The following is a 20,378-nucleotide window of genomic DNA, read 5'->3' on the forward strand; positions in this document are numbered from 1 at the left end:
AGATGCAAAATCATCTGGCCAATTGCATAAAGTTGCTCACAGGTAATGTGTATTGGAAGAAATTTCTGAATGTTCTTTGCCCAGCAATACACCCCTCCAACCCAACATGCTTATCTACTCATTTGCTGGATGCAGAGCTCAACAGAGTTCAAGTGAAGGTCAAGAGAAAGCAGAATGTATTGCAATCATCTCTGATGGGTGGTCGAATGTTCGTTGACAAGGAATAATTAACTACATGGTCTCCACCACTACCAAGTGCAGACACAAGGGACAACAGACACACCGGTCTCTACATTGCAGATGAGCTGAAGGCAGTCATCAATGACCTTGGACCACAGAAGGTATTTGCACTGGTGACAGACAATGCTACTAACATGAAGGCTGCTTGGTCTAAAGTGAGTCCTACCCTCACATCACACCCATTGGCTGTGCTGCTCATGCATTAAATCTGCTCCTCAAGGACATCATGGTGCAGAAAACAATGGATACACTACAACAGAGCCAATGAAATGGTTAGCTATGTGAAGGGTCATCAAGTTATCACAGCAATCTACCTCACAAAGTAAAGTGAGAAGAATAAGAAGCACCACATTGAAGCTGCCCTGCAACACCAGCTGGGGTGGTGTTATCATGTTTGACAGTCTCCTGGATGGGAAGGAGTCTCTCCAAGAAATTGGCCATATCACAGTCTGCCGATATGGACAGCCCCATCAAGATTGTATTTTGGGAGGTTTTTTTTCTTTCTAGAGTGGTAAGCAACCTGAAACTCCTGAAAACTATAGCAGTAGCAATTGCACAGATTGGGGGAGACAATGCCATCCTATATGATGTTCAGACTCTGCTTGCAGATGTAAGAGAAGAAATCCGTACTGCCCTGCCTACTTCACTGTTGCTCCAAGCAGAGGAAACTGCAGTTCTGAAATATATTTTTTTAAAGCGTGAAGACTTATACCTGAAGCCCATACACGCCGCTGTGTATATGTTGGACCCCAAGTATGTTGGCAAGAGCATCCTGTCTGGTGAAGAGATCAGCAAAGCCAATGGTGTCATCACTACTGTGTCTCGCCTCCTTGGCCTGGATGATGGCACGGTTCTTGGCAGTCTGGCAAAGCACACTTCCAAGCAAGGGCTTTGGGATGGAGTTGCAATATGGCAGTCGTGCCATCATATCTCATCAGCCACCTGGTGGAAGGGACTTTGTGGATCTGAGGCTCTTTCTCCTGTTGCCTCCATCATCCTCCAAATCCTACCAACATCAGCCACCTCAGAGCGCAACTGGTCCTTGTTTGGGAACACACACACAAAAGCACGCAACATGCTGATCAATACAAGGGATGAAAAATGGGTGGCCTTCCGGGCCTCAACAAGGTTGGAAAGTGAGTGAAGATGAGGCCTCAAAGTCTGATGTTCAAGAGGTGGACATTGAGGAGGTCCAGGGAGAAGACATGGAAGCCTGAGTGGAAGACAACCAAAGCTTTAGTTGAGTCAACTCATTTAATTAAAGCTAAATTCGTAACAAATACTTTTTATAATTTTATTTCTTTTGGAAGGATTTAATCATTTGCAATTATGTATACTTAAGGTAAAGGGTTTATGTTTCTGCCTCCATATGTGGTAAGGTAAATATATCCAATGCAACAAAAAAAATCTACGTTTAAATTGTATTAATTCCCATATATTCCCGTTAATTCCGACAGAATGTTTCCACCTCTGAATATTCCCCAAAATGTGCAACCCTAAAAGGGGATCCATAATAAATACAAATACAACAATAATAACCACAGCACAAAGAAAGAGAGCAAATAACTGTTTTCAATTGCATTTATTTAGGTTTCTCCATACCATACATTTTACTGTACAACGGCACATATTTCTGAAATAACTCCCATTATAAAATAGGGCATCTACAATTAAGGTACAGTCATAAAATGATTTCAGGGAAAAAAAGACGACAAAAGCAACAGTAGAACATCTTCATATAAAGCGCAGGGGATTCAGGAAATAATTTGTTGTCGACAAAGCAGAGATTCAGACCACTCATTTCAGAGTACCTTGCATCCTGCTTAAGACCCGTTTTCTCTTGGTTTTGAACTGAGATCTATCAGTTGAAAACAAAATATGACATAACTGGTGCAAATTTCAAGCCAGAACCTTGATTTAGGACTGCAAATCAAATTTGGAGAAGCAACACAATTTTTATGTACGATCAGAAACTAATATCATTGTTATTTCTCGTTTTTTCCCCTGACATGGTCAAAAGGTGGGAACAATCACTAATACACACAAGAAAGTGGATACCGTCGAAGCGACAAGTAAATTAGCTTATCATTAACATAGTCAACATCAGTAATGATTGTTCAAAAATCCATTGGAGTGGATCTGCAGTCAAGCTGACAAAAAGCTATGTGGATCTAAGCATGTGGTTGGGCCTATAGTGGGCCTGTGTCATTTCAAATAAAGTACATAGACCTACCAGCTTCAGTGTTAGTTCACTAGTGTTTCAGGTGTAGAATATACATGACATTTGACATCCAAGCTGTGTATGAGGGAGTGTGTATAACTAAGGAAAGAGAAAAGATACAATCTGCCATTATATGAAGTGAAAAGCCATTGTCCTTAACAGACATTCAAAGAAGAGAAAGAGAAGATTTGTCTGAAGTCTTGAGGTAAGCAATGTGTTTCAATAGAACGCCCTACTGACAATCATATAGTTACAATCACCTTCTGTACAAACTTCCTGATTCACACACTGAACTGCAACAAGCCCCTCTGCTAAAATAGAACAAAAAATAACTTTGTGTATCTTCACAATCTGAAATGCACGTTCAGTTAAATTATTAACGGGGCGGCAGGTAGCCTAGTGGTTAGAGCGTTGGGCCAGTAACCGAAAGGTTGCTGGATCGAATTCCCGAGCTGACAAGGTCAAAATCTGTCACTCTGCCCCTGAACAAGGCAGTTAACCCACTGTTCCCCGGTAGGCTGCCATTGTAAATAAGAATTTGTTCTTAACGGACTTGCCTTTTTAAATAAATTAAAATAAGACTTTAGTCCATTATTTCAGCTTAAAGAGGGCTATGATGAGATTACGGCTACAAAGAGTTCCTTTATGCCGATTTGAAAACACAACACAGACAAAGCATAATATTTAGCCACCTAGCAACACTCACACTGTACACACCAACATTCTGTAAGAGTGCAAATTTTGCTGATAAAAAAAACACATACGCTTGGCAAAATAATGAGCACGAATTCCTTTAAAAAAATAGGGGGGTAGATGTGGAGAGTAATGTGCTTGGAAATAACCCAATAAAACAAGGTAGGCTATGTATAGGAGCTGATAATGTCCACCTTTATAGATGTTTATATAATGTGTATACTTTAGAATGAGTTGAATGGGTTTGTTACCTCAAACCCCTGACACAGTGATACATCCATTTTTTTTATAAGCTTCCCTTAGAGGGCAACATGACATCCTCTGGGCGAGCAGACACAATAGAACCATCTGGAACACAAGCAGCATCCTACTCACAGAATGACATCACTGTAATTCTACAGTATGGTTCAAATGACCCCCTCCTACTTGTTCTGCTTTCAGAGCAGAAGACAAAGATCATATTTAAGAACAGGCTACCGAAGATCTACAAGTACCTCAAAAACATTCATCCACTGAGTAGCTCCACTAATGAGATGTGTGTGTCTCTTGTAGATGGGGGGGATGTCCTATAGTAACAGCTTGAACACTCACTGGCACCAAAGACTGTAAATGAGACATGACCAAGAGCAACAAATTCTAAGGAAGATAAAACAACAAGGATGCTATCTGATGCTACAGTACTAGTGCTACCTGAACATGCTACTGATTGAGACTGCAGAGCTATGCTCCCCTGCCATACTATACCATTCCCCACAAACACACACACACCCTGAAATAAGGAAGGATTTCCCTCATCATACAACACTATTATTACTGATTATCCATGACAGAATTGGGATTGCATACGGTACACCTTCTTAGACACCCTTCACTGTTATCATCGCTATCATCTTATCATTTAAAATGAGTAAATTCTCCCAAATCACAAATGTTCCTCATCATAACAATACCATGTTGTCTATGGTCACCCTAACCTTTAGCTCATTCTAGATATCCATGAGATTAGCTAAATGTGTCATTTGTGTGCACTATCCATTTAGTCAGATAACCCAGACGATTGCCCTAGTCAAACAACTCCAGTTGGATGCTCTATAACGGAATGCATGTAGAAAGTTTCCAGCAGACTTCAATCACTAGTCTGACTAAACCAATCACTAGCCTGACTAAACACTCTGCTACTCCATGGCTAGTCAGCTGTTGGCTTGACTGACCTGTCTAAATGCTAATCTCAAATGAAACCATTTTTATTATGTATTTCACTACTTTTGACCAGAGAAACACAGGGCATATGATCAAAAGTAGAACATTATACAGGGACTACCTAAACATTATATTTGAGACGAAGGCTAAATCCCAGTTCAGATACAACAGCCGACATGAGACGAGATATCAAGTAGCTCATTTTAGAACGTTGTACAACTGACTAAAGGGGCAATCAGATCAAGACGAGAAGCGCAGTTGAGACCTTTTCCACAGTAACACTGCCACTTTATAATGACGTGATTAAACTTTGAAACGAACTTGCCACTTGTAGCAAACGAGTGTCCTGAAATACATGCACCAGAAACAGGGTACACTTTATGACTTGTCAGATAAATAATATTATCAGCAAGTTAGGCTAGCTATGTGCAGCAACATAGCTAGCAGCTAGCTAATTGTCTGCTTGGCTGAAAACAGAACGTTAGCGCATGTATTTCTCTGATTGGCTAAATGGATCAGGCTCGTCGCAAGACTTTAGCGAAAAGCTTTGAATTGTAGAGTCTTGGGAAGCTGCAGCCGACGACCTGAAACGTTAAGGCGACACCGTTCATATCAAACAAACTTAGTTCTACAACTCCTTAAAAGGTAGACTCGGCGGTATGACTAACACGCAGAAAGTAAACAGCACAAACAGCACAGTGGGTAAATTTCCGCAACAACTTGACGCAATGAGGCTCAATTTCTCCGTTGTTTTTGGTCCTGTGGCAGCCACACGCCAACAGCCTGAAGCGAACCTGTGCGCATGCGCAGATGGTGAGAGCGAAGTCTTGAAGTCGTTGCCGCACGTGGCAATGTCATTTTGCTGAGTTCACCTAATAAAGACAGTTGCGTCGCGTCTCGTCTCATTATGTATTTGAACTGGGCTTAACAATTCTAACCCTCATCCTGAGTTTCTTAGCATAATAAGTTCCTCTCGCTTTTATAAATACCATCAAGTACCCTATCCATATAATATCATTTCATATACAGTATAATCTCATCTATTGTCATGAACAGCTATCCCTTTGGAAAGGACTAAAATAGTTTTTAAATTATTAAAAAATATATCCCCCATACAATAGGGGGGGCTCTGGGCCTATTCAACCTGCACTGGGAGATGGAGACAAGAACCATCGGAGCCCACAGACCCACCACACACATAAGCCCAACTACACACACAAACACATTGCTCACTGTTCCAACTCCCTATAGCCAACACAGACCTTTACCTTCATACCCAGCACGCACACACAAACACACCCAGGCTTGGTTCTGCTGACAGTAGAAAACAGACATACACACTATGGCTTTCCAGAACTCTACTAGGGCCGTATAGACAGATCGGTGCCCTGGGGCTTGGCAGCTATTCAATAAACCAAGGGTGGGCATTGTTACTCTGCAGGCTTTGGCTCCAGCCAAGCTGAAACACACCTGATTCAACTTATCGACGCCTTGATTAAAGACTATGATTGGATGATTAGAAGAAGAATCAGGTGCGTCCTAGTACCGTAAAAATGCCTGTCCCTGCACTAGACCCAGAGAAAACGCTAATATTTAATTCACTCTCTCGTCCTCTTTAATGACATCTTCTATTCATCCATCAGTCCCATGTCTGTGATTTAGTGTTATCTGAATGCCACACCATCATGTACTTCTGTTGGGAGAAAAGGGATCCCATACAAAATTATCTGAGAGCAGCTTTACAGCATCAATGGGTATGTACCACAAATTAGTGGGGTCAGCGCTTGGTGGGGTCCTCATTCTCTTTCTGTCTCACACACACACAAACAGACACACACTCTCTCTTTCCAGCTAAGACTAGTGTAGCTGTGCTCACAGTCTCACTCTCAATCTCTCCCTATGTCTCAGATGAGCCTGGCCTCTCCCTCCATGTCTGGGGTCAGCTCACACACTCCAGTGAAGTGCATCTCCTTGCCTCTGGTTCCCTCAGACCTGGCACCTCTCTCCCCCAGGCAGGGTGAGGGTTGCTGGGCCGTGGGGTCTGGGGAGGCCCGGGGGGCGCCGCCCAACCTTCTCTCCCTCAGGAAGACGTCAAGCCGACGCAGCATCTGCTTGGGGTTCTTTTTGGCAAACAGCTCCACTTCTGCAGGGGAGCAGAGACACAGTGGATGTCAAGGATGTGATTGTGTTACAAAGGGATGTTGTTAATAATGACATTATTCTGAAAACAACTGGGCTTTGTTAAGCCTTGGGTAAAACACAGAGAGTTGCCTTTGAGGACGAAGCCAGAGTCAGAGATAGTCTTCTGCTGGCTCTTCCAAAGCTGGTAGAGGTGCAGGAACGTGGCAACATAGAACTCGTTCAACACCCCCACTACCTGCTGTCGACGGTTACACTCCCTGGAAGACCACACACACAAAAGTGAGGACATCTTGTAAAGCAAGTGACTAGGCTCTAGCAGTAGGACAGGACACTTACTTGGAGAGGGCCTCTTCTCTGAGTGCATGCAGGGCAATACGGGTCATGTTGATGGACATCACACAGAACGGAAAGTTCTGGAGAAAGATTGGGCAGAAAGAGTAGAAACCAAATGGGATTTGTAAATAGAAAGACTATTCAAGTAGCCAGGCACACATTACATAGATGTCCCTACTTGCCTTAACCTGAATAGTTTGTGGCCAGTGTGTGTGTGTATGTACCTGGGTGGGATGTTGGGACAGCTTGTAGATGTCTCTGGCTAGAGGCAGAGTCTCAGGGTCCATCACCAGGTACAGGGTGTGCATCAGCCCCAGGAAACCTGTACCACGCAGGTCTGTGGCTGGGTCCGTACCTACACACAGACACACACTCAACATTTCAGTGTTTTGTTCATTTCTTCATAGCAATATATTCTTATCACACTTTTCATCTCAGTGTGAGAGCGGCATCTAATGAAGCAAAGATACAGAAGATGTCTCTCACCTTGAAAGCCCACATTCTCCCAGTGGGTGCCGAACCGAGGACAGTCCTGCTTGCTGCCTGTCAGCCTCTTATAGATGGTCTGTAGAACACGCATGTGTACAGCCTGACTGTTATCCAAAGAACCTACAAAGAGAGAAACACACACAATCAGCCTCTTATCGTCTGCAAAACGGCTCTCCCGCTCTCTCATTCAAACACACACACTTACACTGTGCGATGGCAAAGACCAGGTCCCTCTCCTCCAGTAGTTCTCTGTGAAGTCGCGGCGGGCCGAACAGGAAGTGTGTGATAGCGGCCAGACCCGTCCTACGGATGGTGGGCTGGATGTTCTTCTACAGAGAGAGTGAGAACTGACATTTTTTTTCGTAATAATGAGAGTGAGACTCTACAATGCAGTCCTAAAACCCCCAGACACAGAAAGACCCACATTCTTACCAGCACCTCGCCAAGGTCTGTAGTCTGGAAGTGCTGCAACGCCTCATTAAAGGAGATGAGAGGAGTAAGACTGGACTCCTCACTGACCACTGGAGACACACAGGACAATAACACACTTCAACAGATTCGTATACAACCTATAATGGAGGAGTAAAACATCACAGCTTTCAGGCAGCCAGGGAATAGGTAGATGTTGCCCCTAACAACAGCTCACCTGGTTGGATACTCTCTAGAGCCTCCCACTCCTCTCGAGCCTGCTCCACCTCCGCACTCTCCTCTGCAAACGCACACATACACACGACTGAGAAACATCACAGACACAGCTAAACAGCAGCAACATACACAGGTGAGGAGTAATCGTTCAGTCATGGTGCTATGGTCCCACCACCTCTCCAGTTAATTTTCAATCTGAACGACACCTTCTCCCCCTCTACGCCATGACACCATCATTTCATACCCTGCCCCTCATCCTCTTCTTCCTCTTCCCATAGCCGGCTGGTTATGGGAAGAGACATGGTTGTTCCTTTGGGAAGAGGGGCCGCTGAGTGTATTGTGTCTTACCTTCAGTCTTGGGCTGTTCTCCTCCTGTAGCCAGAGACTGCAGAAGGCCATTCTGCTTCAGAGCTGAAATCTAGACAAATCACAAAAACATTAAGGACACCTGCTCCTTCCATGACATAGACTGACCAGGTGAATGCAGATGAAAGCTATGATCACACTGAACTGTGTGTATCAAGAATGGTCCAACACCCAAAGGACATCCAGCAAACTTGACAACTGTGGAAAGCATTGGAGTCAACATGGACCAGCATCCCTAATGGAACGCTTTAGATGCCTTATAGTCTATGCCTCGACGAAATTAGTCTGTTCTGAAGGCAAAAGCAGGGGGTGCAACTAAATATTAGGAAGGTTTTCCTAATGTTTGGTATACTCAGTGTATCTGTAAACACACAATTGTATTTAAAGAACAACAGTAGGGTCAGTTCCCTTTCCTGGAATGTCTTTGACATGAGGGACAGTATAGAGCAACTCACTGGCAGAGACTTGAGCAGTGAACTGCCATTGGCGTGCTCTTTGACACTATGACCTGGCGTCAGTCCATTAATCACCTGGGAATACAGAAACACAACAGGTTACACAATGCCAGTGGTGGAATGTACTTAAGTAAAAAATACTTAAAAGTACTAAAGTAGTTTTTTGTGGGATCTATACTTTACTTTTTATATATATATATTTTTTTACAAATTTTACTTTCACTTCACTACATTCCTAAAGAAAACAATATACATTTTACTCCATTCCTTTTCCCTGACATCAAAAATGACTCGTTACATTTTGAGTGCTTGGCAGGACAGGAAAATGGTCCAATTCACACACCTCTCAAGATAACATCCCTGGTCATACCGATTGCCTCTTATCTGGCGGACTCACTAAACACAAATGGAGTGTGCCCCTGGCTATCCGTAAATAAATCAAAAACAAGAAAATGGTGCTGTCTGGTTTGCTTAATATCAGAAAATTGAAATTATGTATCCTTACTTTTACTTCTGATTCATAAGTATATTTTAGAAATTACATTTACATTTGATACTTATGTATATTTAAAGCCAAATACTTTTAGAGTTTCACTCAAGTAGTATTTTACTGGGTGACTTTCACTTGAGTAATTTTCTATTAAAGGCATCTTTACTTATACTCAAGTATGACAATTAGGTACTTTTTCCACCACTACACAATGCAACATAGAACAGCAGGACCAACAAGCTACCAGTCTATACTGATGATAACAGGAGAGGTATACAGAAATTCCTGCTTAATAAAAATGTTTAAAGAAACATCTCTGAAAGGGAACCTCTTGTTGGTTGTTGTACTCACAGGTTTGTGGTTAGAGTGGCCATTGGTTAGCTCCTCTGTCTCTTTACATTCATGGGACACACCATTCAGACCCTGAGAGGAGGGGGACAGACCGAGAGGCATCATCAGACACAGCCAGGGTAGCATGGAAGAACAGGAAGAAAGGGGGCAGGAACATCTCTGTGGAATGATATGCAGCTAAGGATCAGGTGATTGCCCTCTCACCTGACCTGGGGTGTATTTATTAGTCTGATTCCGTTGCAAAACGTTTGGTCGGTTGCTAAATGTTTTGCGACTTAAAACGTTTACTCCAAGCGGAAAACGTTTTGCTAAGAAAACGAGTTTCTCTATTGGACAGATTCTGATAGGTCCCTCCACATTTCGTTCCGTTTGTGTCCAGTTGGTTCCTATAGCAAATGATAAATGGATTCCGTTGCAAAACAGAGACCAAACGTTTAGCAACAGAATCCAACTAATGAATCCACCCCTGGCAAGATGGTACAGTGCCAGTGCAGACACAGCAGAGAAAGAGAACTGTTAGGCTACTTTGTGGTGGAAACCTTTTATTTCCCCATGTGAACACTTTAGAGGGGAAGCTGCTTCATTACTTCCTCCTCCACTCACTAACACAATGGGGATTAAAAACAGAAGGGAGAGATGGAAATTCAGCTAAGCACCACACATTTCACAGTCAATAGTCAGAAAAACAGTCTAATGGATGTGTCTACAGTACTATAAGGTTGTACCTTCAAGCAGATAGATCTGTTAGTGCAGCAAGTCTCATTGTGCAATCTGATTGAATACCACCACACCCACATTGTCTACCCCTGTGATGGTATCACAGACAGTATACAGTTAACATGTGTACAGAACAGGCCATTAGGTTAAAATGTTGATTTGGAACTTGACTGATGTCTGTTGACTGATACTGTTCCATTTCATTGTATACAGCTGATGCGACTGTTAATCACATAGTTTACACACAGTTTAAACTACTTCAAAAGGTTAGACTACTCCAGGTTAAAACACCTACCTCCGTGTGTGATGTGACACCGCTGTCCTCTTCCATGGCATGAGTGTGTGAGCCTATGTATGTGTGAGTGGGTAAACCCTGTTCTTTAAAGCCTAATTTCTCAGACTAAGGCGGTCAAAAGTGCTATTGGGAAGACCCTCATGTTGTCTGTTGTGTCCCTTTCCACAACTACTGCGTTTCAAACTTCTCCTTCCTTCCTCTCTCTTGGTCCAGACTAGAGTCAACAGGTTGATCTCATTGAATTCAATTGTTGTGCATCCTGCCCCATTAGAGGGGCTGCAGGGCTGGGTATGGACACTGCTGGTCTGGTATGGCCTCTTTCTTTCCCAGCCGCTTCATTGCTTTGACACTCAATGTTGGCACCTCACATTCACGATGTAACAATGTTCAAACCCTTGTGGGGCAAGTCTTGAAGTATTGCAGAGTTGGAGTGGGCCTTCTCATTGACAGGATCTAACCAATAGGGGGCACTCATGCCATGCTATGTCAAACTGGTTGTCATGGATATCTGCAATTTGGGGCAGAAAAATAAGGTGGGTAACTAGCTAGCTTGCTCACAAATAAAATGTCAAAAGCATACTAATTATTTATGAACACAAACTGATCAATTGTCTATTTCCAATTATCTTTGGAAAAAGTATCCAAACCAAACTCATTGAATGATTAGCGAACTACAGTAACGTTACATAGCTAGAACCGTTATCAAGCTGTCAAACTAGGCTCACCAAATGGTAACGTGATACCGAAGACCCACTCACAGCCTACACACAGAAAAAAAAGAACTTCAAGGTACAATCTGAAACGTGATTAACGTTACCAGTAACTCAACTGACAACATTAGCTAACTACCGGTACGTTAGCAAGCTAGCTACGTGAGCTGACAGGCTACTGCTAGCTAGTCTAACTTACTGTACATTCAGTTAGCACTGGCTAGCTATCTACATCATGAATGCGTTTTTTTTTGTTGCATAACATATGTGCTCAGAAGACAGTCAGCATCAGTAGCTCTGAAGTACTGTCATCCAGCTAGCTAACGTTAGCTAGCTAACTCTAAATCTAAGCTAAGTTAGCCTAGTTAGCAAGCTAAATATTTTTTCACAAGCCAACCACTAGTTTAACTACTGCCCTTCTGGAAACTGTCAAAACATTTTCGGATTTGTTTTATTTCTCCCTATTTCTTAAACATTCATCTCACAGCAGCGATTATCTATATAATAGTTAATTATCGTTTAATACAGTTTATTTTTACCTCAGTATCACTCCCTCCAATCTCAGTTTCCCTTCCCCCTTTCCACAGTTAACTTCAAGTGCATTCTGGGAATTGTGGTTTCCTGCCCTGCCTAAACTGCCTGTGCTTGGACGGTTCCTTTTCGATTACGTCATGGCTAAAGCAAAGCCAGTGATACATTTCCCAGAATGGACATTGATTGTACTGGACACTGCAAATCGATGGTATAGTAAACTGTTTATGGTAATATAACCACAATGCACAGGTCCTGTAAAGTGGCCTGACAAATGGTATGTGTGGGTGTGCGCTGAGGCCATGGTTGTGATCGGATGCTGTACAGGTCAGAGGAGGTCAGAATGATGTGACCTTACTCACTGTACTCTATACCTTTGTTGAAGCAAAGTAGAAAAATAATACATTTACGACTCTAATTTCATGTCTTCACGGTCCATCTCTCAAACCCCAATAGAGACATCTGGCATTTAACACAAACGGACTTATTTGACCGCTCTGCATTGGTTTCCCATTGGCACAGATCTAGAGTCAGGTTAACCACACCCAATCACAAAACTGTCCAGCACCTGGACCAGGGCACATTTTATTCATTTGGCTGACTGCACATTCACATGCTCTTCCGCTTTTAAATTTGAAGGGGGAAAAAATACCTAAAATGAGAGGTGAAACAATGCACCAAAACATTACGATTAGCGCTACATGCGTTTAGTTCACCCGTGTGTTTACAGTTATCCAATGGTGGAGGGGTAGGAAAGCAGTTATTGGTAGGAAAGCAGTTATTCCTGGTGACTGGCTGTCCTTGGCTGTGGTCAGCTCGCAGGGCTCGGCATGGACATGTACTCTGAGAAATAACAGCTCTCTGACCAGATCCCCCTGGGCACACCACCTATGTAAACCTTTGACATCATTGTGGTAGAACATGTGTGGGCCGGGGTGACGTACAGTAGGTAGTTAGACTGGTGCTCTCCATCCCATCCAGCGTCAGGGTTGGCCTGCCTGGCGGCCACAGAGAAAGACTGGGGGCATGAGGACTATATTGCAGTCGAGGACATAGTTTATGTAATTTCAAAAGAGGGAATTGAACCATGGTTGTCATCTTGGTCAAGTATTGTATTTGATATTCCGATTGTTTGTTTTGTCTATTTTGTTGGGGTACTTCACTTATTTCACTTTATGGCTGTGTTTTGAGGTTATACATCCCCTTCCCCCTTTACCCTTAACATATGTTTGTGATAGTGTCTCTTCTTCTCTTCCCATGTATTAAGCCTTGGAGTGCCTTGAACACTTATTCTACTGTAAAGGATTTCATGCAAACTTAAATGATTATGCCTCAGAACACAGTTCCAATACATTTATTTTTTCCATAACTGAAACCCACCCTCTTAACTATTCACAATCCTCGAATAATCTGTGTATGCAACAGCCAACGTTGTTGCTATGAGTTTAATTGCCTAAGAAGTGTAGGTTAAAATGTTTACAATTTATACTTTAAACCGCTGCCAAGAATATACCAATGTTAGTTATGACAGTCACCACAGGAGGTTGGTGGCACCTTTATTGGGGAGTACGGGCAAGTGGTAATGGCTGGAGTGGAATTAGTGGAATGGTATGAAATACGGTACATAAAACACATGGTTTCCATGTGTTTAATGCCATTCCATTTGCTCAGTTCCAGCCATTATTATGAGTCGCCCTCTCTTCAACAGCCTCCACTGACAGTCATTGCTCATGTTAGATTTAGCTCATTACCTCAATGTTAGCTGTTACTCAAATTCAGAACATTTCCTTTACCAATAAAATGTATATCTTCATCCAAGTGAAATGATTTTGTCAGCCTTACTCTCAAAGATTTTGATCATGGCAAGTGCAACATGCTGTGCTCTGACGTGTGCATCTGTAATCCTAGAAGACGCTGGCTTCTATTAAAGAAAAAGCCTGTCTCTCTGACAAATATGACCCCCCTTTCTCACCCCTGAAACCCATTTTCCTTCAGAGCGCACACCATATCCTAGAAAAGTACAGAACTTTCTGGAACAATTGCAACTATAAATCATAGGAAAATGTTACAAGGACAATAACAGAGGGCAGACTTCCCCTTTGGCGTGAGTTGTGCTGTTGACTTCATCCCGGGGAATGTACTGCAGACCCAGGCCAAGGCTCACAGTGCTGCAGAGTCCTTCACACACATGTGAATGGTCAAACACCTGCTTGCCTTGGCAAACACAACAGCCAAATCCATTGAAGACAGGAAAATATTTTATGAACTAAACTTTGTGGTTAAAAAATACCTTTTTGAATTCCTCCCCTCAGTTGAAATGGAATATTTACGTAATGATTGTGAGGACTTGAGACGGTTCGCTTGTTTGAGTTTTTCCTGTGATGTTCTTGTCATATTATGGTTGTATTAGGTCGATGTGAGATGTGTTCAGATGTGTAATAATTTGGTATTTTTCATTTGCGGCGTATTAAATGATTTTATGACTGACGATAGTATTGATCATGTTTGAGTGGTATGCCTAAAATGTTTCATTTGTAAGTGCTTTTCCACATTTTGTCAAGCGAGATAATAATAGAAGAAGAATCCTTGTACATTTGAATGATGTTAAAATCATTTATTCACTTGGCAGTCATCCTAACCCAGTGTAATGCAATGACATTGTTCTACAATAAATATAATATTGAAATAAAAGTGCACATTTCACATTGAGAGTGCAATGACAATGTAATTACCAGTGCCATGGCTGGAAAAAAAGTGACTTGGGTGGTTATTGTGCCGTAGAGACACTATACAGACTTGTGGGAACAAGTATATGTTTTGAGAAGGAGGTGTGTGAAGGGGGCTCACAGGTTGCATCTAGTCTTAAGTATCCTCTCCTAGGGCTATGATTACACAGGCAGCCACATTCTGATCTTTCTTTTCACAAATTGGTCTTTTGACCAATCAGATCAGCTCTGAAAAATAGCTAATATGAAAAGATCTGATGTGATTGGTCAAAAGACCAATTAGAATGCGAAAATTTCCAAATTGGGCTGCCTGTGTAAACGTAGCCCTAGTCTCTCCCCTTCATCTGGACTGGTGTGTGAACAGGTTTGGTGTATAGGAGAGAAGGAAAGGACATGAGGAGAGTAAGCCACTTTATACTGTTAATGCATCCAGAGTTCAAAAGAAGAAGGTTTCACTCAATTGTACTGAAATTCTGTCCTAAGAACTCAAGAGAGTAGTTAGAATTTGATTCTCTTGGAGTGCCTTTGATGGAGAAAGTGGCAAAGATGACTGGGCGGAGCTGTCTATTTGGTGGCCTGCCATTGGTGTACACACTAATCGAAAGGTCAAAGGGCATGGTGTGTCAGCATGCTGGTGCCATCTCCATGGAAACACTGTTGTCAGCCATCCTTTGCCTCAGGTGGTTGGCAAAGTCCACCTGCGTCTGAGAGAGTACTTTGTTTATGATGGTCTTTGGGATCCAACCCTGTGAGAGAACAAGACAGGAAGAGAGAACATGATAAGAAACAACAATTAAGTGTCTTCAATGCAACCATCATCAACCACAACCTTAGGCAGTGATCAGTAGCATCTGATTATAACAACACAGGTGTGTTATTTTTAACAGAAATCCCTCATTATGATTAAAGGCCAAACAATATATATGGGTCCATTAGGATCTTCTGATCTTCTTGACCCTAACCAGTTAGGCTTCAAGACGGGTCCCTCAACCCAGACTTCTCTCCTCTGTGTCACGGAGGCTCTCCACACTGCCAAAGCTTTCTCTCTCTCCTCTGTTCTCACCCTCCTAGATTATCAGTTGCCTTCAACACCGTGAACCATCAAATCCTTCCTCTCCACCCTCTCAGGGCTGGTCGTCTCTGCGAGTTCTAATATTGCATCCTACCTGACAGGCCTCTCCTACCAGGTGACATGGAGAGGATCTGTGTCTGTGTCACTACTGGTGTCCCCCAGGGCTCGGTTCTAGGCCCTCTTCTCTCTATACGCCAAGTCACTAGTCTACGTCATATCCTCACATGGACTCTACTGTCATCGCTATGCGGATGACACTTATCTACTTTTCTCCTTCCCCCCTTCTGAAACCCAGGCGGCGACACACATCACTGCATGCCTGGCAGATATCTCAACTTCAACGTCGGCCCACCAATATCTCAACGTCGGCCCACCACCTCAAGATCAACCTTGACAAGACGGAACTGCTCTTCCTCCCAGGGAAGGCCTTCCCGCTCAAAGACCTCTCTATCACAGTTGACCACTCCACAGTGTTGCCCTCCCAGAGTGCAAAGAACCTTAGTGTGACCCTGGACAATACCCTGTCATTCTCTGCAAATATCAAAGTAGTTACCCGCTCCTGCAGGTGCATGCTCTTAAACATCCGTAGAGTACGACCCTACCTCACACAGGAAGTTGCGGAGGTCATAATCCAGGCACGTGTCCTCTCCCCTCTGGACTACTGCAACTCGCTATTGCCTGGGCTCCCCGCTTGTGCCATCAAACCCCTGCAACTTATCCAGAACACTGCAGCCTGCCTGGTTTTCAACCATCCCAAGTTCTCCCATGTCACCACGCCTCTCCTCACACTCCACTAGCTTCCATTTGAAGCTTGCATCCACTACCAGACCATGGTGCTTACCTACAGAACTGCAAGAGGAACTGCCCTTCCCTACCTTCAGGATATGCTTAAACCCTACACCACAACCCGAGGACTCCGTTCTGCCACCTCAGGCCTCTTGGACCCCCCACCCCTATGGCTGCTCCCCCCAGCACTTGCACTCTACTCTACATTATTGATTAAAAATTGACTTTCTATGGCTGGGATATGTGGTTGTCTCACCTAGCTATCTTAAGATGAATGCACTAACTGTAAGTCACTCTGGATAAGAGCATCTGCTAAATTACTAAAATGTCAAATGTCAAATTATGAAAATGCTTTTTGCAGAGGGTGTCAAACCAGATAGCTACAGTTGTATCTGTCTGACCCTAGTGATAAGATACAGGTTAATGGCCTCCATACCTTTAAATCTATGCTTAACAACCAGGTGAACTTGGTCTTGTTGGGGTCATCGGCACTGGGCCGCATCACTATACATGTTGGTCCATTCTCTGCCCTGAAAAAGTCAACAATAGTGTGTAGAACACTTATGTTAGCATATGTTGGAGTCCAACACAATATTCAAATAATTGTTTTATATGGTGTATTGTTAGTGACTTATAGCCTCCATCCATCCATCCATCCATCTTTCCATCCATCCCTTGGGTCTAAATTAGCCTACCTAACAACTCCCCTCTGTTCGGGCATGGTGGGGTGCTGAGTGGACATGCCGGCAAGGAAGCATGTGGACCCCCGGCGCTTGGCACAGCGAACACTAACGAAGTCCCGCGGCCCCACCACGTTGCCAGGCGTGGGTCCCGACACCTCGTGGGTCACCATGGTCTCCTGACCTATCTTCTGGAGGATCTAAAGGGGGGAGGAGAGGAAGAAAATGGGAGGAAGGGAGAGAGAGAGAGAGAGAGAGAGAGAGAGAGAGATGGAGAGGAGAGAGTCAAAAACCTCTGTATATTCCTCAATGCGAGAATGTATATTGGGACTCTTACGTTGAACAAAACAACCCAGAGTAGAAGACTTCTAATCAATCCATGCAATCTGTGTACACATGAGCCAATTCCTCTTAATGTTTTGTATTGTTGTTGTGTTATATATTTTATCCAAAGCGACTTACAGTGCCTTGTTTATAAAGTTGATTGTCCCACCTTGACCTCTTTGACGTTAGGGTTCCAGTCTCCCATCTGCTCCATGTTGCCCACCAGCTCCACATAAAGGTTATCAGAGCGCTGGTCCAACAGCACCTCCAGCTTAAACACCTTCCCCACATCAGGTAACACCTTACTCAGCACCTTGTCTCCATTCGCCTGGGATCATGGGACCAGATCATTAAAACTCATAGAACTGCAAGGATAAACAACAACCATAAACAACAACCTTTTATATTGCAATTTCCAAAAATATAAACGTCTGTAATTACTACGTTGAATAGGTGAAGAAAGGAATTTCCGTGTGCCAGCCCTCCTGTCTTTGGCACTATATCTCTATACTCACAGCAATGATCTCAGTGGTCCATCCATCCTGATCGCCGAGGATGCTGATAGACTTCTGCAGCGCCTCCTCTCCCTGCTTCACATATGACATCTCCACCTCATTGTAGCCCTGCTCCTCCTCGATCCGCGAGCCTGGAGCACAGCACAGAGAGAAAACGACATTATAAATTGAGTTAGAGTAGACTTTCCTTTTTGGGTATTTGTGAATGAAAGAAAGAAAAACAAGTAAGAAGTGTATTCTGAGTGGAGGGTGTGGACTTACTGAGCAGTGAGCTCCTGCGGCGGACATGGCTGATCCAGCTGCTAGGGTTGGGGCCTGCTAGCATGTTCAACTCATGGTGAATGGCCACCATCGCATTCTTCCTCAAACCTGGGACAAGGAGAATGGGAGAAAAAGTAGATAAGAACAGTGTTATAAAAAGCAGTAGAGGAATCTACAATACATTAAATTGTTAGTACAAATTGAAAATCTTTAGTGCCATAATTAAAAATATATATTATTGTTAAACCAAATTACTAAATAAATTGTTGTAAATTGTTTTGTTAGCTAACGTTCCACAACTGAAAATGACAGTTTCAGACCATGCCATGGCCACAGGGCCACAAGGCTATGAAACAAGGCTATGAAACACTAGAGAATCATTCACAAACTGTCTCTCACTAACCTGTCATGTTCCTCATATGTCTGTAGGAGATGCCAGCGCACAGTTTGAAAGTTGCAGGCAACATTTTGTATCAATTTAGTGTTTAGTTTCTGAGTGAAATAGATATTGCTAAGATATAAAAGAGAGGACCCGTTTAGATTGTCGATTTTGTTCTTGGTGTCTCAAAGAGAGAAATAGAGAATCCTAGAACTGTGAAACAGAAAGGACCAGTCTGGTTGTGTTGTCGAGAGGATTTTAGATTCTGTTTGTGGGAGTTGCAGTATGTGTGTCTATATAAGCATGGAGCAAGGCCGTGATGCTGTCACCTCGGAGATAAACACACACATCATCCCGCCGTTCTAATGACCCTGTGGCCAAGGATACCTCTTGGACAAGCTGAGAATGTCTCCAGGCTCTAATAAACATTGTGTCAGATAACATCCAGTGCTCCGGCACACTGCACCACACACACACTGCACCACACGCACACACACACACACACACACACACACACACACACACACACACACACACACACACACACACACACACACACACACACACACACACACACACACACACACACACACACACACACACACACACACACACACACACACACACACGCGCACGCGCCAGTTGGTGGAGAAGGACCAGTAACAGTCACATCCGCTCACACTCCCAAGGTCCCTCACCTCCATATCACGAGAATGTATGAAATAAACAGTTTTTACTGGATGTTTGCTGGACAGAATATTCTGGCAACAGTATGTGTTGAAACCACCTTTATGATGAATATGATCCCATCTCTAACAATATGATATGATCTAAACAGAGCATGGTGCTCTGACACTAAGAGATATTGGACATCTTTAGCTTGGCAGAAGTTGACTGTCCTCATACAGTGCATGGGCAATTCCACCGATTATGTGCCTTTTGAGAAGTGTAACTTGGTTGTATATAAAACTTTGTATATATACAGTACCAGTCAAGTTTGGACACACCTACTCATTCAAGGGGTATTCTTTATTTTTTACTATTTTCCACATTGTAGAATAATAGTGAAGACTAATAATGAATAGTAATGAAGTACACATGTGGAATCATGTATTAACCAAAAAGTAACCCTTTGCCTTCGATGACAGCTTTGCACACTCTTGGCATTCTCTCATGCATTTTAATTAACAGGTGTGCATTGTTAAAAGTTAATTTGTGGAATTTCTTTCCTTCTTAATGCGTTTACCTCTGCTGCAGAGGATATGTTCATTAGAGTTACCAGCCTCAGAAATTGCAGCCCAAATAAATGCTTCACTGAGTTCAAGTAACGCAAACATCTCAACATCAACTGTTCAGAGGAGACTGCGTGAATCGGGCCTTCATGGTCAAATTGCTGCAAAGAAACCACTACCAAAGGACATCAATAAAAATAAGAGACTTGCTTGGGCCAAGAAACATGAGAAATGTACATTACACCAGAGGACATCTGTCCTTTTGTCACAATCGTCGTATTGAGTAGACCAAAGCGCAGCGTGAATGCATGATTTTAATGAAAGACGAAAAAAACAGGAAGTATACAAACTAACAAGACGACCGTGACTGCTATCAAAACACTGTGCTAACGTGCAACATAACATAGACAATAATCCACCAACCACAATACAAAACAGGCTACCTAAATATGGTTCCCAATCAGAGACAACGACAAACACCTGCCACTGATTGAGAAACATATCAGGCCAAAACACATAGAAATA

General features: G+C 43.1%; 2 protein-coding genes across 3 annotated transcripts; both read right to left on the reverse strand.

Annotated features, from left to right (window-relative positions):
• Positions 1–1,807: 1,807 nt before the first annotated feature.
• Positions 1,808–11,993, reverse strand: LOC118393461 (ELMO domain-containing protein 3-like). 2 transcript variants are annotated; one of them, XM_035786148.2, is made up of 14 exons: positions 11,887–11,993; positions 11,363–11,398; positions 10,638–11,145; positions 9,626–9,697; positions 8,785–8,859; positions 8,312–8,381; positions 7,965–8,027; positions 7,751–7,839; positions 7,524–7,647; positions 7,316–7,438; positions 7,054–7,184; positions 6,833–6,909; positions 6,626–6,753; positions 1,808–6,497 (listed from the first exon to the last, which is right to left on the reverse strand). In XM_035786148.2, exons 3-14 carry the CDS (start codon positions 10,671–10,673, stop codon positions 6,259–6,261), a joined length of 1,227 nt encoding a protein of 408 aa, XP_035642041.1. In that variant the 5' UTR covers positions 10,674–11,145; positions 11,363–11,398; positions 11,887–11,993; the 3' UTR covers positions 1,808–6,258. The 2 variants fall into 2 exon arrangements, with proteins under 2 accessions (XP_035642041.1, XP_035642042.1); XM_035786149.2 differs by lacking the exon at positions 11,363–11,398 and having other exon boundaries at positions 11,887–11,963.
• A 2,484-nt stretch (positions 11,994–14,477) lies between these two features.
• On the reverse strand, positions 14,478–18,903 carry star (steroidogenic acute regulatory protein). Its single transcript, XM_035786150.2, has 7 exons — positions 18,646–18,903; positions 18,243–18,350; positions 17,982–18,112; positions 17,636–17,794; positions 17,158–17,342; positions 16,899–16,992; positions 14,478–15,350 (listed from the first exon to the last, which is right to left on the reverse strand). The coding sequence occupies exons 1-7, from the start codon at positions 18,707–18,709 to the stop codon at positions 15,228–15,230; spliced, it is 864 nt and encodes a 287-aa protein (XP_035642043.1). The 5' UTR covers positions 18,710–18,903; the 3' UTR covers positions 14,478–15,227.
• Positions 18,904–20,378: the final 1,475 nt, after the last annotated feature.

Source organism: Oncorhynchus keta, chromosome 14 (assembly GCF_023373465.1).
Source record: "Oncorhynchus keta strain PuntledgeMale-10-30-2019 chromosome 14, Oket_V2, whole genome shotgun sequence".
NCBI classification, from domain to species: Eukaryota; Metazoa; Chordata; class Actinopteri; order Salmoniformes; family Salmonidae; genus Oncorhynchus; species Oncorhynchus keta.

Bases quoted from the DNA above. Each gene is read 5' to 3' on its own strand.
- LOC118393461 (XM_035786148.2), bottom strand. From the start codon at position 10,673: ATGGAAGAGGACAGCGGTGTCACATCACACACGGAG. The intron at 9,698-10,637 runs GTAGGTGTTTTA...CCCTCCTCTCAG, and splicing joins GTGTCACATCACACACGGAG to GGTCTGAATGGTGTGTCCCA. The intron at 6,754-6,832 runs GTAAGTGTCCTG...GTGGTCTTCCAG, and splicing joins AGAGAAGAGGCCCTCTCCAA to GGAGTGTAACCGTCGACAGC.
- star (XM_035786150.2), bottom strand. From the start codon at position 18,709: ATGTTGCCTGCAACTTTCAAACTGTGCGCTGGCATCTCCTACAGACAT. The intron at 18,351-18,645 runs GTTAGTGAGAGA...TCCTTGTCCCAG, and splicing joins ACATATGAGGAACATGACAG to GTTTGAGGAAGAATGCGATG. The intron at 15,351-16,898 runs GTATGGAGGCCA...GTTCTCTCACAG, and splicing joins TGTTAAGCATAGATTTAAAG to GGTTGGATCCCAAAGACCAT.